General features: G+C 34.8%; 1 protein-coding gene across 2 annotated transcripts in view; it reads right to left on the bottom strand.

Annotated features, from left to right (window-relative positions):
- Window positions 1-17,376, bottom strand: part of Art1 (arginine methyltransferase 1) — a 43,774-nt gene that overhangs the window by 1,149 nt on the left and 25,249 nt on the right. For both annotated transcript variants that reach the window (XM_089092162.1, XM_089092164.1), the window contains exons 6-8: window positions 8,220-8,309; window positions 4,365-4,502; window positions 935-1,042 (exon numbers count right to left, since the gene is read on the bottom strand). In XM_089092162.1, coding sequence (XP_088948288.1) covers window positions 935-1,042; window positions 4,365-4,502; window positions 8,220-8,309 — 336 coding nt within the window. The remainder of the gene's footprint in view (window positions 1-934; window positions 1,043-4,364; window positions 4,503-8,219; window positions 8,310-17,376) is intronic.

The raw sequence follows: 17,376 nt of genomic DNA, 5'->3' as shown, positions 1-17,376 counted from the left end.
CAAAAAAAAAGAATAAAAAAAAAAAAAAAAAAAAACAAAAAAAGAAGATATATTTCAAAGTCCACATTAGCTTTGATAAACAAAACAAAATATTTTAGAAGCCGTGAAAATGTAAGCCCATGAGGATATTGAATATTGGCTTAAACCCCAACAAACAACATTTCATACTTCTTTTCTTTTATATATTCTTGTCTTGCTGAGGACGGCTCTTGGACATAGGGCCGAAATATTCATTCAGATTATCTCCACTGTCTTGAAAAAAGATTTCCCTATTGTTCTTCGTGCTTTTGTTGTTTAGCAAAATATATAGTTTTGTAAGCTTCTCAGAGGAAAAACTTTTAACCAAATATCTGAACGCGGAAAAGTTAGAGCTAATAGCCAAATAATATGATAGCAGAAAATAACAAATAACACCAGTAATTAAAAACTGTGTAAGGTATATATGAACTAGACACTAGAATATCCCCCCCCCTCCCTCATGTCAAGTTAATATGCATCTGCCAATGTGACCAATAGATTAAGATAAACGCAAGGAATTGCTAATTTTCTAACTCATTTCCGAAAAATTACCAAGTAAGTCCAGACGCTATGGACACAATATATACACAGAAAACAACATTATTTTATTTTTGATTTATTCTTCCAGCTTCCTCACTACAATATGCAACAGCTGCTTTTTTGATTGCCAACAATGAAAATGGGAATAAAAAAAATACAAGAATTATTAGCACAAAAAAACTAAATTGAGTATGGTAATAAGTTCACCTTTACCTAATCATCAATAATGAACAAACTTATCAACAGGGTGTGACATGACGACTATTTATAGAATATATTTACTTTCAGGACGTCTAAATTGCAAAATTAGTTTTAGAATAAATGAAAGACCCCCCCCCCCCCCACAAAAAAAAGAAGCGCAACAAACAATACTTACTTCAAAATCCACCTGAATCTTGAAATCCAGATCCCGCCGATTGCGATCATTCGGTTGCATTTCAAATGATCCACTAATGTTCTCTCCTTTCTTTACAGTTAGGTATTCCTAGAAGATGGAAAAAACACACATAAACAAAGATGGCATCAAACTAGTACTCTAGCATAGAACTAGCAATGGTGATATCTATACATAGATAGACATCGAACTAGTGAGCATATATTTGTATAACATTCAACAAGATTTTCTCCTGAGTATCAGAATGGACAGAAAAATCTACCCTACCGACCAGTCTTAGGTGACGGACACTCTTCTGTCACAGATAACCAAGAAAGGGAATAAAAAAGGACCCATCACTTTGAGCGTCACATATGACAGGTCCAAGTTTAAGTCGATCAACATGCTATTCTCGAGTTGATTCCAGGCAGAGCAGGTTAGAAAACCTTAGAGAGGAAGAAAATAAGAAACTGCAAAGAACGTGCTCCTAAAATTATATCTTCGAATTGGTCGCCTGAAAAACTTTCCTTCTTTAATTATAGTGCTTCTACCCTGTACTTAGGTACAATCAACACTTTTGCGTCAATGCCCAAGTCTTAACTTGACACACGATCTTTTGCTGTAGCAAACGTTTTAGAGTTGAGTGAGGACACTTTATACTTTCGTTATAATTTTTTAAAACTTCACACCTGAAACCCTTGCCCATTGATAGCTCTTCCTTTGTGTCGGTTTCATTCGTCTCAAGACTCAGTTCAACACAATTATACACCTCAACTGTTCCCAAGAATTAAAGCGTCGTCCGCATAATTGAAGGTGGATATCAGTTACTTTTCCATTACAATCCTCCTTACCTATTTACTTGATCATAAGGTTCTAAAGTCGGTATATTTGCACAAATGTTAGTGTGGATAAATATTAGGAAGTCTAATGGACCCCTACTCTTTTCCTTTTTTTATATAAGAAAATCAAATATAAGGTTGGTTTCAAGTTTAAAGAAAATTGGAATTGCAGGAAACCAGCTCAAATCCTAAGAGCAGCCATGCTAAGACCAATGGTCCAGGTAAAGCACCAGTGGAGACTAAGCCCAACCAACTTCCATTTATTTTGTCCAGAATTAAGGTTTATGCTCCCCGTACTACCTATCGAAAATATAAGTTTTGCGGCAAACCTACAGCTGTAACTTACATAAACTATTCCGTATATGGAGGGGCCGCCCCCTCCTCAATACCTTGCTCTTTACTCTAAAGTTTGACTTTGTCCCTGTTCTTTAAGAAAGGGCCCTGAAACATAAAAGCCGTTTAATTAGACTAAGAATTGTTTTTAAAGTGCTAAAAACTTTAGCATGAAGAACGAGGGATTGAGGAGGGGACAACCCCCTTATACACGAAATATTTTCTGTTCGTTTTGAGTTTTAATGCTGCTCCTTACTTTCAGTTGAAAAAACTTGCTTTTTTTATCTAATCCATTCACAGAGGCATAATTATGATATTAGTTAGAATTTTTCGTAGAGAATGATTTCAACTTGATAAAAAAATAGAAAAGTTGTCTTATTTCTTTGCAGGTTTTAGAAACCTTACGAACACAAGTTTTAGTATAAAAAAAAAAAAAAATTAAAATATAGTTCCCCAATAGATAAATTTTGATCTCAGCTATCGAATGACAGCAAAATTATTGTCTCACGTTAAGACATAAACAACGTAAGACGACAGAAAAACAATATAAAAACTTACGCCAAAAAAGTTACATAAAAAAACGCAACCTTAAAATCGCACTACTGACGTGTAGTAGTAGTTCGCCGTAATGTCAGATTCTGCAGAAATTCCGTAGAGGGTTCATGAAAAAGAAAGAGGTGTGATGAACTGTGATGGAATAACTTGCCGGAGATATGGCATATATTGTACTTTTTTTGACGAAAATTTGATTTTAAAGATCTAGTAAGGGTAAAAAGAGAGCAAAGCTATATATGTTGATTTAGTTAAATCGTCTTCTGAAAGAAAAAACCAAATTGAGTTGTTTTTTGCTTTTTTTTTAGTCGTTCAATGGTAGTCATCTTTATTATTATGGAATTTCATTGTGAATATAAAAAAAGTCAATTAATAATATTGCTATTGGAATGAAATATAAAAAAAAACACCTTAAATATTTATTTTCAACTTTTTTTAAACCTAAAAGTTTAGTTTTGTCATCAAACACCTCAGCTTTTTAGTGCTCTTGATAGAGTGACATAAGCATTAAATATGTAACTTTTTTGGTATAGTTTTCCATCCACGCTTTGAAATTACCATAATAGGAATCGAAACTACAAATATCACTGCCAGTACATCATATCAAATCAAGCTTAAAAGATTCAAGACAAGTTTAAATCGAATTCAATTTAAAATGCTTAAAATTTGAATTTTGAGTACATGCCTCAGCTGTCACGCATCGAGCTTCAAATTTGTTGAAAGCAGATCAACTCTTCTGTTTATAAAATCTCTTTTTTGAGCTGGGCTTGCTAGTCTTTAGAAAATGGGCTATAGAAAAACAATGATTGCTAATATACCTCTTAAGTTCTTTTGGTAAAAGCACACGTATCATCTATAACAAGGGCGGTCTTCAGGGGGTGGAGGTAGGGTTACCAGTTTACCCCCCCCCGCCCCTCAGACGTTTTGTCTGAATCGTCCAAATTAACAGAAATGCGTGTAAACAAATTTTTGTTGCGTTTTTTAAAGCTTTTTATTGTATCCCCCTACACACAAACAAAAATAGTTGCCTCAGAATAAATTAATAATAATACTTACAAATAATTATTGTAATAAATAATTATTATACTTATAGGGAATAAAGGATGTATAGGCTCTTTTATTGGGGTTAGGTATCGTCAAAACAGGGAGAGCAACTAATTTAAAAACTAGAGAAAATTATGGAAGAATCATGAAAATTCTACAATTCCAGGTCCGAAGAGGCTGAATGTGGGCCCTCAAAGAAAGTAGATATTCATGGATAAAAATTCAACTCCAGTGTAGTTGGGATAGCAAATCTTAGCAGCAAAATCAGCAGCAGAACTGTGTTTCTTATATTTTTTTTGTACCCCTCCCCCACAACAAATCCTGGATACGCTCTTGAAATCAGACTTGCAGTTGTCTGAGCTTTAGTCTCCAATATCTGAAAATCTTTACACGGACCAATTAATCGTAAATTTCATGATTGGGAGTTGAGGATAGTTCAAACTGATGGGTCTGCACTTAAGTTTTGTCACAGTGCAGTGCACTTTAATCTTACTTATTTAATTATAGTCGACGGAACCTGTAACCTTGAAAAATTATAAATGGGATTTTGATTTCAGTCGCAAGTGTGACTATAATGTGACCCGGACACAAATAAACACCTTATGAATTAGTAACAAAGAAAAGAAATACAAATATCACTGGAACAAAGAAGAAGAAGATCTTACATTGAGGTAGAAGACAGTTTGCTTCCAATGAGTATATTGCGATTCTGGGCCAGTACTAAATCCTACACGTTTGTGGCACTTTGTAAATTCAATTGTAAAGTAAGCAACAAGAGCTTGAACGTAATCGTTGCGACGGGCCTGCAAAGATAACAAAAAAGAAATTAATATGCACGGTCCAGGAATCATGATTATCTGCTTGAGATGTGGGAAAAAGGATGGGCCATTTTTTTTCCTCTGGTGCAGGCAGATTTTTTATTTGAGAGGTTCAAGTTTGATATTTGAGAATATTGTCGATACCGAGATTTGGACTAATCTTTTTTAGATTAGACCAGATTAATATTAGGCTTTATCCTTATCTATTTTAATACATCAGACATCTGTTCAATTCTTACTAGATTTATATTTATGTATTTCATAAAAGAACTAGAAACTTATTTAATTACTCTGAAATACAACTCAACGTCGTTGAAGATATCTCTTACTTTTTGTTGGAATATATTTTGGACTTAAAAAAAGAATAAGTCTTAATTAGCTTAAAAAAAAACTATCACCAGAATTATAACTCTCCCATAAAGAGAGGTCGTTTTGGCAATTACATGGTGGAAACAAAGAAAAGAGAGGAGACTTTGCATTGCAATAACTTCAGACTACTAGTTTAAGATTGATTTATTGCTCATACGTTTGACTCTCACTTGAATACACTTGTTCCACTTGCATCATTGTCTCTTAAAATTGTCTCTGAATTGAAGTTATCAAGAATTTTGCTGTAGGTTGCATCAAGACATGGCTAATTGTAGAAAGAGACAAGCCAAGACAGATAGTCCAAGTAATTGAGAGGCAAATGTTTAAATGGCTGCGGCAAAGGGTAAATGGCGGGAGTAAGTATGACTCTCTTATTGGACACATTCTTGTCAGGTTAGTTTTTGGAAAGGCATGCCTGCCTAGAGTCTCAGGCGTGTTGACCAATAATTTAAAATTTACATAGGACCGTTAGATTGCCTGGAATGAGAGGCAAACAAGGCACGTCCACCTATGGTCTTAAGAGGGTTGACCAGGAATTTAGAATTGACATAGGACCATTAACTAACTTGAAATAACAGACAAACAATGGTTTAAAACCATCTTTATCTTCCAAATAGTACCTATTTGTTGCCTAAGCTCAGCCCCACATTCTCAGAATATTTCAATTCTTCACAAATTATAAAGTAATTATAACAAAAAATAAATCTAAAAATTATTCGTATATCTCCTAAATTTCTTATGAGGACGGTTTAAATCAGAATCATCTGTCTTCCTTTGAAATGAGATATGAAATTAACATGAACTTTGGAGTGAAATGCCTCCAGGCAGACTCTTCCTCCCTCTCAATACAACTTGGCAACTAAATACCACACAAGAGTAAATTGATAGTTTCCCTTAATTTCAAGAGAATTTCACTCCAGCAACAGACCTTAGGTCTTTTATTCATTTTTCTTCGTCATTTTAAGGAAATTCGGTGTTGATTGCAAGTGCAACCTAGCAAAGGATACCTTAAAGGATTACCTTATATTGTCCATTATAAACAGTTTTAGTTTGTGTGACCAAACCATTTAGAATTGATTTGCCGCTCTTGCCATAACTTGCATAGCTTAGATAAAAGATCCGAATAAACCACAGAAAACTTAAACCCCGCGCCTACTTTCTCAGAAACCTTAGAAAAATCTTTTTCCTTCTTTGAATTGATGAATTTTGCAGCTTTGGGAGTTCCCTGTGGTTCTACCTGTTTGATTGAAAAACTTGCCGATACAGTTTCATTGTCTTTCTAACTTAACTTCATATTAAAACTATAAGTTCTTATTAGCTTTCAATGACAACTAGTCCCCTGGAGAACTTGCTAATGGACCCTTTGCCTTTGAGACAGTCAGTCGACGTTGAAGCTCACAAAATGATATCTGAGGTATCGAATTCTCTTAACCGTTATTTTTATTGCTAGTTGTTTACATTAAAAGATACAACTGTGTAATTATTGCGTTGAGGGAATTACGCTAATTAAGTGAAATTTACACAGCACTAGGGTATTCATATTTTTTTTTCTTCTGGATATGGTTTTAATATACCATTACACTTTCCTTTTCATTTATCAATTAATAATTACAAACACGAAAATAGTAAAATAATTTGCACACTATCCCACTAGCTAGCATAATACTGATCTTTTTCAATATGAGGACGTCATTTTATATTATTACATAAGATCTAAAATAGAAGCGCAAGCCATCCCTGTAATTAGAGGATTTTGAGTTGATATGAACCAAATCCAGAAAAATAGCTGTCAACATATTGCTCTATCCATGGGACAAGGGAAAAAAGGTCTAAAATGCTAAATCTAGATATAAGCAATCCCTTGGTTAGGTTTATGTATTAGTACTGATTAGAGAAATCAAAATCCTTTCAATTAACCAAGTTCAAAAGGGAACAAATACGACATTTTTTACATTTATAGATTTCCATAAACGGAATCTCACATTTTGGATTCTTTTTCACTTTATTTGTCCTGTGTCATTGTCCTGGATAAAAAGACCTACCGTTATGACGCAGAGAAAAATTAATTTAACATTGATGGAAAAAACACTTTCCATTTTCATTCCAACGAATTCCATATTCATATCCAGCGAATATCATCAAATCAACTCCCCAAAATCACGTTTGAAGGATGGGTACATGGCACACGACCTCGTAGTCGACCTCGTAAGAGATAGTACGACAACTTCAATGGCCAGAACCTCCCAACTTCTTCGTCTTGTACCAGATAGAACCGAATACCGTCACCATATTCAACGACTAGTGAGAAGAGAAGAAGCCCCAATAGAGCCACAAAGGCCGGATGGGATATAAGTCGAGGAAAGAACACAACGATTTTTCCACTCGGCTTCAGCAAAGCTGAGTTTGTAAATATAGAGCATAAGAAACACTAATCAAAAAAGCTTCAATATAGGTTACAACTTATACAGACAGACATTGAGCCGAATTTAGAATTCAGTTTGGGGGTTTAACTTCGAAATTACAGGTTTTTTATGGACATACAGCATATTAAGGAGTGACATCTTCTATGGGGAAAAAAGAGGAAATAGGACCAGAAGAGCTTTGAGGACCTCATACTAAATTTTTAATCACTTAGCTTATTCAGCATATCGTTCTTGCTTATTTTATGCCGTCTCACTCCCTCTTTTTTCCTACAATGTTATCAAATTCCCTGAAGTCAATTTATATAAACAAAAGAGGTTAAAGTTAAAGACCCCCCAGAATCATTGCTGGCGCATAGGGCGTTTACTGTATTATTTACTTCCCTTAAAACTACAAAAAAAGACACAAAAAAAAACATTAACCCCCAACGACGAGCAGAGCTCGTACAGTTGTGTCTATAGAAAAAACGTAATACCATTCGTTGGTAGAAACGAAAAAACAAAAACAAAAACATAAAAAAGATAACACAGAAACAAGGATTACTTTTATATAAAAAATACTTTTATATAAACAAAACTATAAAATTAAACTAAGACTAAGATAACTATAAAAAATAACTAAAAAAGACAACAAAAACTAGGATTATCCAAGGGAAAAAGGAACTTAAACATTAAGATATTTAAGAAAGATAAAAGGGTGAAGACGTTCGGGAATATTTCGACGAAGGTTACCAAAAAGATTTTATTATCCGTAGTTGCAGTAAATAAGTGTAATTTGGTATAAATAACGCTGTGAACTTGGAATTAGCTTTATACATACTAAATAATATATTAGTTTCACGTTTCGAATCCGAGATGGTTCAATAAAACGTAAAAAAAGAAAAAAAACAGACTATCTTAGGAAGTTACTTACCATGAGATGGAAAGGCGCGGTGAACGGGATGGTTTCCTTAGTCACCGTGTACAAATCCACTTCACGGACCAAGCAAGAGTTACTAACTACCTAAAAATAGAAAAGAATCATAGAAATCATACAATATGACATTATTTCATTCAGTACTTTCATGAGATTCACTCCCCTGTGTCCCACCCCCTCTTCCTTATCATCACCAATAACCAATTAATTTATCACTTCATATGAGCAGATATCAAATTTCTTATACAAAACTTCGAAAAAAATGGCCTTTCTTTGTGAAAAATAAAATTAAAATTACTGATGATAGTGAAGAAATAGGAAGTAGGGACACAAACAAAGTAAACTTCAGGCGATACGGATTTGCCTTGCATCGATGTCAATTGTGCCGTAGAAGAAGTTGACAGTCGGCTCTTTTAACTCTTTCCGTTCACTTAAAAGAATCTCCAAGGAACTCAGGGTCTTTGATGAACCCATTGAAAATTCACATGCGCATGATGCACACTGTTTAGTTTTGATTTTCGCATTTAATGTGGAGTTCTTTTTGAAAACAATAACACTGTTATTCAGGGCTGAACTATAGTTTTGAGTTTGGAGGGGGAATATAAAGAATGCGCCCAGAAAATTGCCCAGTGTGCCGACAAACGCAGACACAAGCTGAATTAAGACGCCTTGGAACTCTGAAGAGAGAAGTCCCCCCCCCACCCTTAGCTGCACCCCTGCTGCTACTTTCCCCAAAAAAGAAAAAAACTCTGATAGTGTGAGAAAATTCGCAGTCCATTCGATACAATTTTTCAAACGACGGTATTTTTGCATTTGGTGCGAAACTTACACCGCAAAACGAGATTCTATGATCATAAGTCCAACCAAGCCTTTAATATATATATATATATATATATATATATATATATATATATATATATATATATATATATATATATATATATATATATATATATATATATATATATATATATATATATATATAAAACGAAGGGAAAGGATTAAGGTGTAAAAACTTAGTTATTTCACATCTTTGCGATCACCTGAAATTATTCTTACAAAAAATCCCGTTTTTGATTGATCCATAGAAAGCAGAAAACTATTTGGGTCTTCAGGGATTAACAAAGATAGGGATTAATAACTACTACAGCCACTTGCACTCTAGTGTTTGGCAACTCCAGTGTCTGGCAAAAGCAGAAAATTTCAAAGAAAACTGAAGTTGACATGATTAATTCAAAATGTAATACAATTAAAGCTCATGTCTCTTTAAAGGGCTCGGCACAAGTAGCTGATTTCGGGAACCGATTTCAGCATCAGTGGACAAACGATAGCGTTACCGCTAAATTTGATCGAAATGATTGGCCGCCTCGGGCCTCCTTAACTTATAAGAGCGGAAATTGGCACTGATACCGTTACCGCCGAAAAATTTGTTGAAAGAAAAATTTATTGCGTGAGATTTTCAAAATAAAGAATCATTGACACAAATAGTCAACTGGAGTTAATTAATAATTGCATGATTGATCTCAGCTTAGTTCTTAGCTCAGTAGCGGGGTCTTTCACCACAGGCATCTCTGGCTGACTATTTATTTGTATCTCTATTTTTTTGTGATGATCATGATGAAAATCGGCGCCGAAAACCAGAAAATTTTTCAAGCTCAAATCGACGCCGATTTCTTTTAAAATCGACGCTGATTTGGAAATCAGTTCCCGAAATCAGCTGCGTGTGCCCAGCCCTTAAAGTGATAATTCATCAGCTTTTTTATTAGCAAGAATTATTTTCAGCCAAAATCCAGTCTGTACTATGTAGGCTTAGCTTAGCTGGCTAGTTGACTTTCAGCTGATACGACCTATTCAGCACAGAATTCTGCTCTTTTTAATTTATTATCCTCCTCTGTATTTTAAAGTACCTGAAAGGACAAGTATGCGGCACTTTTCATTAAGATCACCAAGCGCTAGACAATGTTGGTGATTTTTCTTTTCGGCATCAGTGCCAATTTCCGCTCTTATAAGTTAAGGAGGCCCGAGGCGGTCAATCATTTTGACCAAAAGCTTCCGTCAATGGATTGATGTGTGCTTAAATCAACATTCAATCGACTAAAACATGTAGTTGTGCAAGATATCTCAGAAGTATCTGTGCTGGAGTCTTTTCATGCTTCTTTGCCAATTTAGAAACGACGGGATTTTGCAGGATGTCAGGAATGAATCCCTTCCTTTAATTAAAAAAAACTCATAAGACAATTCGAGTTCGCTATAACACAAGGGCTCGAGAATTTGTATTTCAAGATTGAGATTCCTATAGAGGGTTTTGAATTTTGGACTTTTTGAGCCTAGATGTCATGTCTCTTCAGAGCCAACATAATAATGTTGACTAATTTAAGGACGAAACACCTTCCATTATTTGTATTTTTTTTCAACTTCGTATGGAAGGGGTACCCGTAAACATTTGGGTAGGGAATAATTCAATTGGAGACTGAAAAATCTAATACTGTCTCAAGGCTCCAAAGGGACTGGAGGGCCACCAGCCCCTTCGCGTATCCTTTTTGTCTCCGGGAAAAAGTAACACTCTGGCCTTTAGAGTGACACAATTTTAATTTGGATAATTTTTGTTCATTTGAAGTTTAACTTTTATTTAGTTTAGATTTTATTTATTCATTAATGTTTGTTCTAATTTTGAATTTTTATCCAACTTCATTTCTGCTAATTTTAGGTTTTAATATAACTCTTTGCCTCTTTACTTTGAAAAAAAAAAATTATTGGAAAAACTAAAATCTGAAACTCAAAACCAAGGTCAATTTTATGAGAAGGCATGAGGGGCCGAATTCATTATCAGCATGGACGTTGTCTTATTTGAACCAGAAAATTATTCTTAGTATACACATATTTACTGTTAGGCCTCATTTTTTCTAGGAATGGATATAAAAGTTGAGTCAATTCATTCTTTTTACGTCAGAATATATAGCTCAGATTTTTTTGTCCTTATTTGAATTATTTCAAGAGTATTAAGAACTGCTTAGAATAAAGTGAACACAAAACAAAGTAAAAAATAAACAATAAAAGGATACATAAACGAATGCACACCAAATATATATGGATAAACAAGTTTGTAATCAAATGACCCAGAACTAGCAAATTCTTCAATGAAGCTCTCAAGCTCTTTTTATGGTTTATCTCTAAATTTCATTCTTTTTTTTGTTAGATCACAACAATCATGTTCTAATGCTTAATTTATACATAATTAATTATCAGCGTGTATTTTGTATTTGTAATACTGCTGTATTTATAATGCTAAATGTCTTCTGTCTGAGATTGTCTTCAGAAATATTTTACTAGCTTTCTCCTATTTTAAAATTCACTGTCTTATTTTTTTTAATAATTATCATAAAGTAAACACAATAAATCTATAAAATAAAGTGCATTTGGTGCAGCTGGCTAGTTGGCTTTAAACTGATAGACCCATTCTGCACGGAATTCTGCTAGTTTTAATTTATTATCCTCCTCTGTATTTTAAAGTACCTGAAAGGACAAGTATGCAGCACTTTTCATTAAGGTCACCAAGCGCTAGATGATGTTGGTGATTTTTCTTTTCGGCATCAGTGCCAATTTCCGCTCTTATAAGTTAAGGAGGCCCGAGACGGTCAATCATTTTGACCAAAAGCTTCTGTCAATGGATTGATGTGTGCTTAAATCAATATTCAATCGACCCTTCAATCTTGACCAAAGCTAATCTCAAGTTTAATTTTAACTCGGGGCCGGATTTTTAGTTTCAGTTCAGATTCTAATTTATTTAATTATATTCTAATTCTATTAATTGATTTTAATGCTTTTTATCATTTTTGTGCACAAATAAACAATCATCTTTTTTTCAGCAAATTTTTTTAATTCACTTTCCGTTTATAATTTGCCGCATGAATTTGTAATTATCATATAGATAAAAAAAAAATAAAAAAAAATTATGCCAACATTTCACAAGCGTATGAACAGAAATTGAAATTAAGTGGCTAAGTCTCTTATCGTGTTGACACAGTCACATCGTTGACCCCTGTTTTAAACCTATTAATTAGCAACACCAGGACTTCAACACCTGCCCTAACCGACACAAGTCCAGCGTGCTAACCATTTGGCTAGTACGATAAATAAATCACTACCATTTGCAAAAAAAAACTGTATCTCCCCGAACCCATGGTGTGACAAAAAGTAGCCCCTTCCCCAACTCATGTAAATTTTGGTTATATACCCCTCTTTTTCGCTTAGTAAGTTCTGAATATTACGAACTGAAATTTATTACATGTTCATTAAATATACAAGTTAATTTCTTAATTAAGGTAGCACTTGGGCTTTCAAAAATAACGTCTTATGTCTTACTTCGTAACTCTCCTCACGTTTAGGGCAAAACCTTGATATTGTATTGAAAACAAACATGTATTAAGTAAACAATTTTCTTCAAATGATAGTAAAGATCGATATCAGGACATAAAATAAACCAAAAATTATAGAAGATTTCAAACAGGAGAAAATTCCTTGCGACAAGCGGGATAGAACCTGCCACCCTTCGATCGAGATGAGCAGCTTTAACCACAACGTCATCGCAAGGTATTAAGGACAATAATTCTTTTATAACTTTATTAGTTTACTTTAATCAGTAAAATTTTAATGGCTTTTGTACATAGTTTAACTAGGATGAAAGTGAATACGTAACATGATGCCCTTTCTTTTTATCCTCTTTTGTAATTTAATAATTTCTTCTGGAAGAATTTAAATTTTGAGCCCCAAAAGTTAAAACAGTTAATAGCAACCAAAAGTTCAAAAATATGTTCGTAGCAAAAATTGTTTAGCGAGAAAAAATAGCCATTTATAACCGATTCAGAAAGAGTATTTATTATTTCAAGTACTCTCAATATTGCACTGCTATTATGGAAACAAATTTACAGAAATTTTAGAGTGCCAGAACCCCTTCAATAATAGGGCCGTTTTTTAGCACTAAGATCTTACATCTAAGATCTTACATCTTTCTGCAAAGATCATCGTTTTTTCAACTCATCTTTGTTCTAAGATCTTACAGCTCACTGATGTTAGCAAAAAGCATGAAAGACGCCATCTTTCTGCCATATAGAACAATGATGAGAGAACTTTGATGATCTACTCATCATTGTTCTCAGACCGCTGATCAGAGCAGAACGATGAAAGATGTTTGCACAAAAACGACAAAAAATGTAAGATCTTAATTCAAAGATTTCACTTTTAAGCGTTTTCTGACAAAAGATGTAAGATCTTAGCACATTGATATTTGAAAAAAACGGCCCTAATGACGTCAGGTTGACTGTGACGTCAGTTTTGTTTTTTTTCGATTTTGTTCAATGAAAACCCGAAAATGCTACCGAGATTTTCGTTTTTCTTTTAATGAAGATATGAAGTACATTTTGAAATTCAGGAAAGATCATTTTTATTTCTTAATTTTGCTCGATGGAAACATGAAACAAAGGAGATAATTTCTAAGCTTTTCTGGGGGAAACGATTGCTTAATAGCATCTATGCCTGTCGTTCGAGTAAAATTTTGCTAAGTTTTTTATTGTTTTAAAAAACACAGTTGTGAGAAAGAGTCAAACTTTAGCGTAAAGAGCGAGGCGTTGAGGAGGGGACAGCCCCTTTCATATATAGAATAATTTCTGTTCGTTTTAAGTTTTAATGTCGCTCCTTACTAACAGTTAAAAAAACTTGTTTTTTTTTTTATTTAATTACAAGAAAGAATGCCATCACAAGATACGACACAACGATGAATTGTATTTATACAGTTATATATGGGACCTCAGAATGGGAAGGGGGTATAGTGTCAAAAAAGTGACCATGATACTTGGAAAAAGTCTAGTATGAAATTGAAAATTCCGGCTCAACTAACCCACCCCCCTCCTCAATGCTTGGATATATAGTCTTGATTATAACCAAAAAATGGCTCATTTTTACAGTTTCATATATTTTGTTAATATCAGTTGTTCATAATCCCATATAAAAAGACCAAATTTTGTATATAACCAGATATTATCTCCAACCAATCAGAAGGGGGGAGGCAAGGCCGTACCCAGAGGGGGGAGGGGAGGTTTTTACCCCCCGCCCCTCCGAAATGTTTGTTTGACTCGTAAAAACGTAACAAAAATGGATACAAACAAATTTTGTATGCACTTTTTTGTTCAAACCCCCCTCCCTCCCAAAAAAATCTTTTGAGTAAAACCCCTTCCGAAAAAAATCCTGGGTACGGCCTTGGGGGGGGGGGGTGAGGTTGTTACCCAAAAAATAATACATATATAATCACATATTTAAAAAGAAATTATAAAGGAAATAGCTTCTATTATTATTTACCTGTTTTTATTAAAAATTTTCCTTCCTGGCTTCAGTTTGTTACTTCTCAATATAATTTCAATATGACTGCTGAAGGAACAAGATTCAAGTTCCAACCCAACTGATGAAAGTTGGTGACTAACTGAATTTTGTCACTAAGCAAATGATAATCTTATGCTCATCATGATATGATATGAGTGGATGTTGGCAGTCATCATCATGATATGAGAGAGAATGTTCTTAACTTAGTATGCGAAGTGGGTATTTTCTCATTCGAATAGCCGAGTGATTGTGTGATAAGACCAAATGACCGCGATGTTAAAGAATGTCGATACTCATGTCATTGTAATTAAATTGGGAACAGCGGATTTTTTCACGGGGGAAAAATAGATTACTCAGAAAATGTGGAACATGTTTATTATTCAAAAGCGTAACATAATTGTAGCATAAATTCAAAAACGTAACAAAATGTAACGTTTTTAGGACCGTAACGTAAAACGTACCGTTTTATTTAAAACGTACCAAAAACGGTACGAATGTAACCTAGGTGGCAACCCTGATTCCAACTATGGTAGTTAAGTTCATTCTTCCTTCAATTATTTCTCCATTGACGAAGCTTATAAATCTTTCTTTTGAAAATGGGATTTTCCCTAGTTCTCTTAAGCGAGCTAGAGTAATTGTTTTATATAAAGGTGGACCAAGAAATGACCCAGCCAATTATCGTCCTATATCTTTGCTGTCTGTTTTTAGCGAAAATTTTGAAAAGACGATGCTTTCCCGTCTACTCGCTTTTCTAGAGGCTAAAAGATTTTTTCATGGTTTTCAGTTTGGCTTCCGAGCTAAAAATTCTACGGAGCATGTGTGTGTAACTCTTTTAAATTTTCTCCACACCGCGCTTGACTCTGGTTTGATTCCTGCTGCTATATTCCTAGATGTCCGGCTTTTGACTCTTTAACTCATGAGATTCTGCTGTATAAGCTATCACACAATGGTTAAAGAGGACACGCTCATGCTTGGTTTGACTGCTGTTTGTTAGTTAGAAGTGTCTCCGTAGACTTCCTCTCCCATTTTTCGTGGAAAGTTGAGTTTGATGTTCCTCAGGAGTCTGTTCTTGGACCGTTTCTGTTTTTGATTTATGTTAATGACCTTTTAGTTGCGGTTAAGAGACAAAAACCTACAGTTTGCTGTCGCCTATGTCATCCTGAATCTTTCAATCATAGGCCGCGCAATCGCGCTGCCTAAGTAAAGAACGATGTTGGCACAATGTGCTATTTTTTTTCATACCAGGGCACTTCGTATTGAAGGATTTGTCGTAGAAACTTCGAAAAGGGCTCATTCGATTGGAAATTGAAACGGCTAGTGCCCTTTTTTATAGTCAAAAGTGATTGGAAGGCAACTAACACCCCTCCCACGCCCATTATTACCCCAAACACATCCAATCAAAATTTTAAGACAGCCATTTTGTTCAGTGTAGTTGATTTCCAGATATAAAATATGTTTTTGAGGAGGACACTCATTCACAGCCCTCAGGGCAAGGGTTTTAAGTTATGCCCTGTGGGCATATAAGAATGATGTTGGCAAAATGTATTATTTATTATTTTTTTCCTTTAGACCAGGGCACTTCGTATCGAAGAAGTTGTCGTAGAAACTTCGAAAAGGGCTCATTTAATTGGAAATCGGAGTGGCTTTTGCCCTTTTTCATGGTCGAAAGTAATTGGAAGGCAACTAAAACCCCTTTCACGCCCACCCTTTCCCGAAACACCCCCAATCAAAATTTGGCGATAGACATTTTGTTCAGCGTAGTTTATTTCCACAAAGAAATTGTTTTTTTGAGGGTGGAACTCCTCCATGACCCCCTGGGCAAGGGTTTAAAGCTATGCCCTGGGAGCGTATAAGGTTCTTATAGAAAGCTTTGTCATAAAAACTTCAAAAAAGGCTCATTCGATTGGAAATTCAAAGTGCTAGTGTCCTTTTTAATCGTCGAAAGTGATTGGAGGGCAACTAACCCCCCTCTCACGCCGAGCATTTCCCCAAACACATTCATTAAAATCTTTAAGATGGACATTTAGTTCAACGTAATTAAAAGTTCTGGAAATTAGGTCTTTGAGGATGACAACCCCCCCCCCCCACAGTCCTCAGGGCAAGGGTTTTAAGTTATTCTCTGGAGGCATATAAGGTTTTATAGAACGCGTTGTCGTAGAAACTTCAAAAACTGCTCATTCGATTGGAAGTTGAAATGGCTAGTGCCCTTTTTAATAGTCGAAAGTGATTGGATGGCAACTAAAACCCCTTCCACCCCCACCATTTCCCCAAACACATCCAATCAAAATTTTGAGATAGCCATTTTGTTTCAAGCAATTTTCAGGAAATTATACCTTTGAGCAGGACACTCCCCCTACAGTCTTCAGGGCAAGGGTTATAAATTATGCCCTGGGGGCATATAAGGTTTTTATTGAAATCTTTGTTGTAGAAACTTGAAAAAGGGCTCATTTGATTGAAAATAGAAAAAGCTGATGCCCTTTTTAATAGTCGAAAGTGATTGGAGGGCAACTAATCTCCCTCCAACGCCCACCCTCTCATTTGCCTTTATGTTTAGAAACTAAATGTTTCCTTAAGATAAGATCAAAATGCAATGTGTTAATGCTAATTCCCAACAGGGCATCTCAGCAGTATACCAAGAACGACTAAGGGTATTATGTTCAAACTTTCGGGGCTAATTCTACTCTTAAAATTTAACTAAATCTAAATAGCGTAAGTGTATCCAACCTATCAAAGAAAGTAAGCAGATTTTTTTGCGAATGGTATCAAGTTTTCCATTTCAGGT

The sequence above is a fragment of the Artemia sp. Qi Xiang Cuo genome, chromosome 7 (genome assembly GCF_049724085.1).
Source record: "Artemia sp. Qi Xiang Cuo chromosome 7, ASM4972408v1, whole genome shotgun sequence".
Taxonomy (NCBI): domain Eukaryota; kingdom Metazoa; phylum Arthropoda; class Branchiopoda; order Anostraca; family Artemiidae; genus Artemia; species Artemia sp. Qi Xiang Cuo.
Note: the sequence above shows the minus strand (reverse complement) of the source record. Positions and strands in the feature narration are given on the sequence as shown.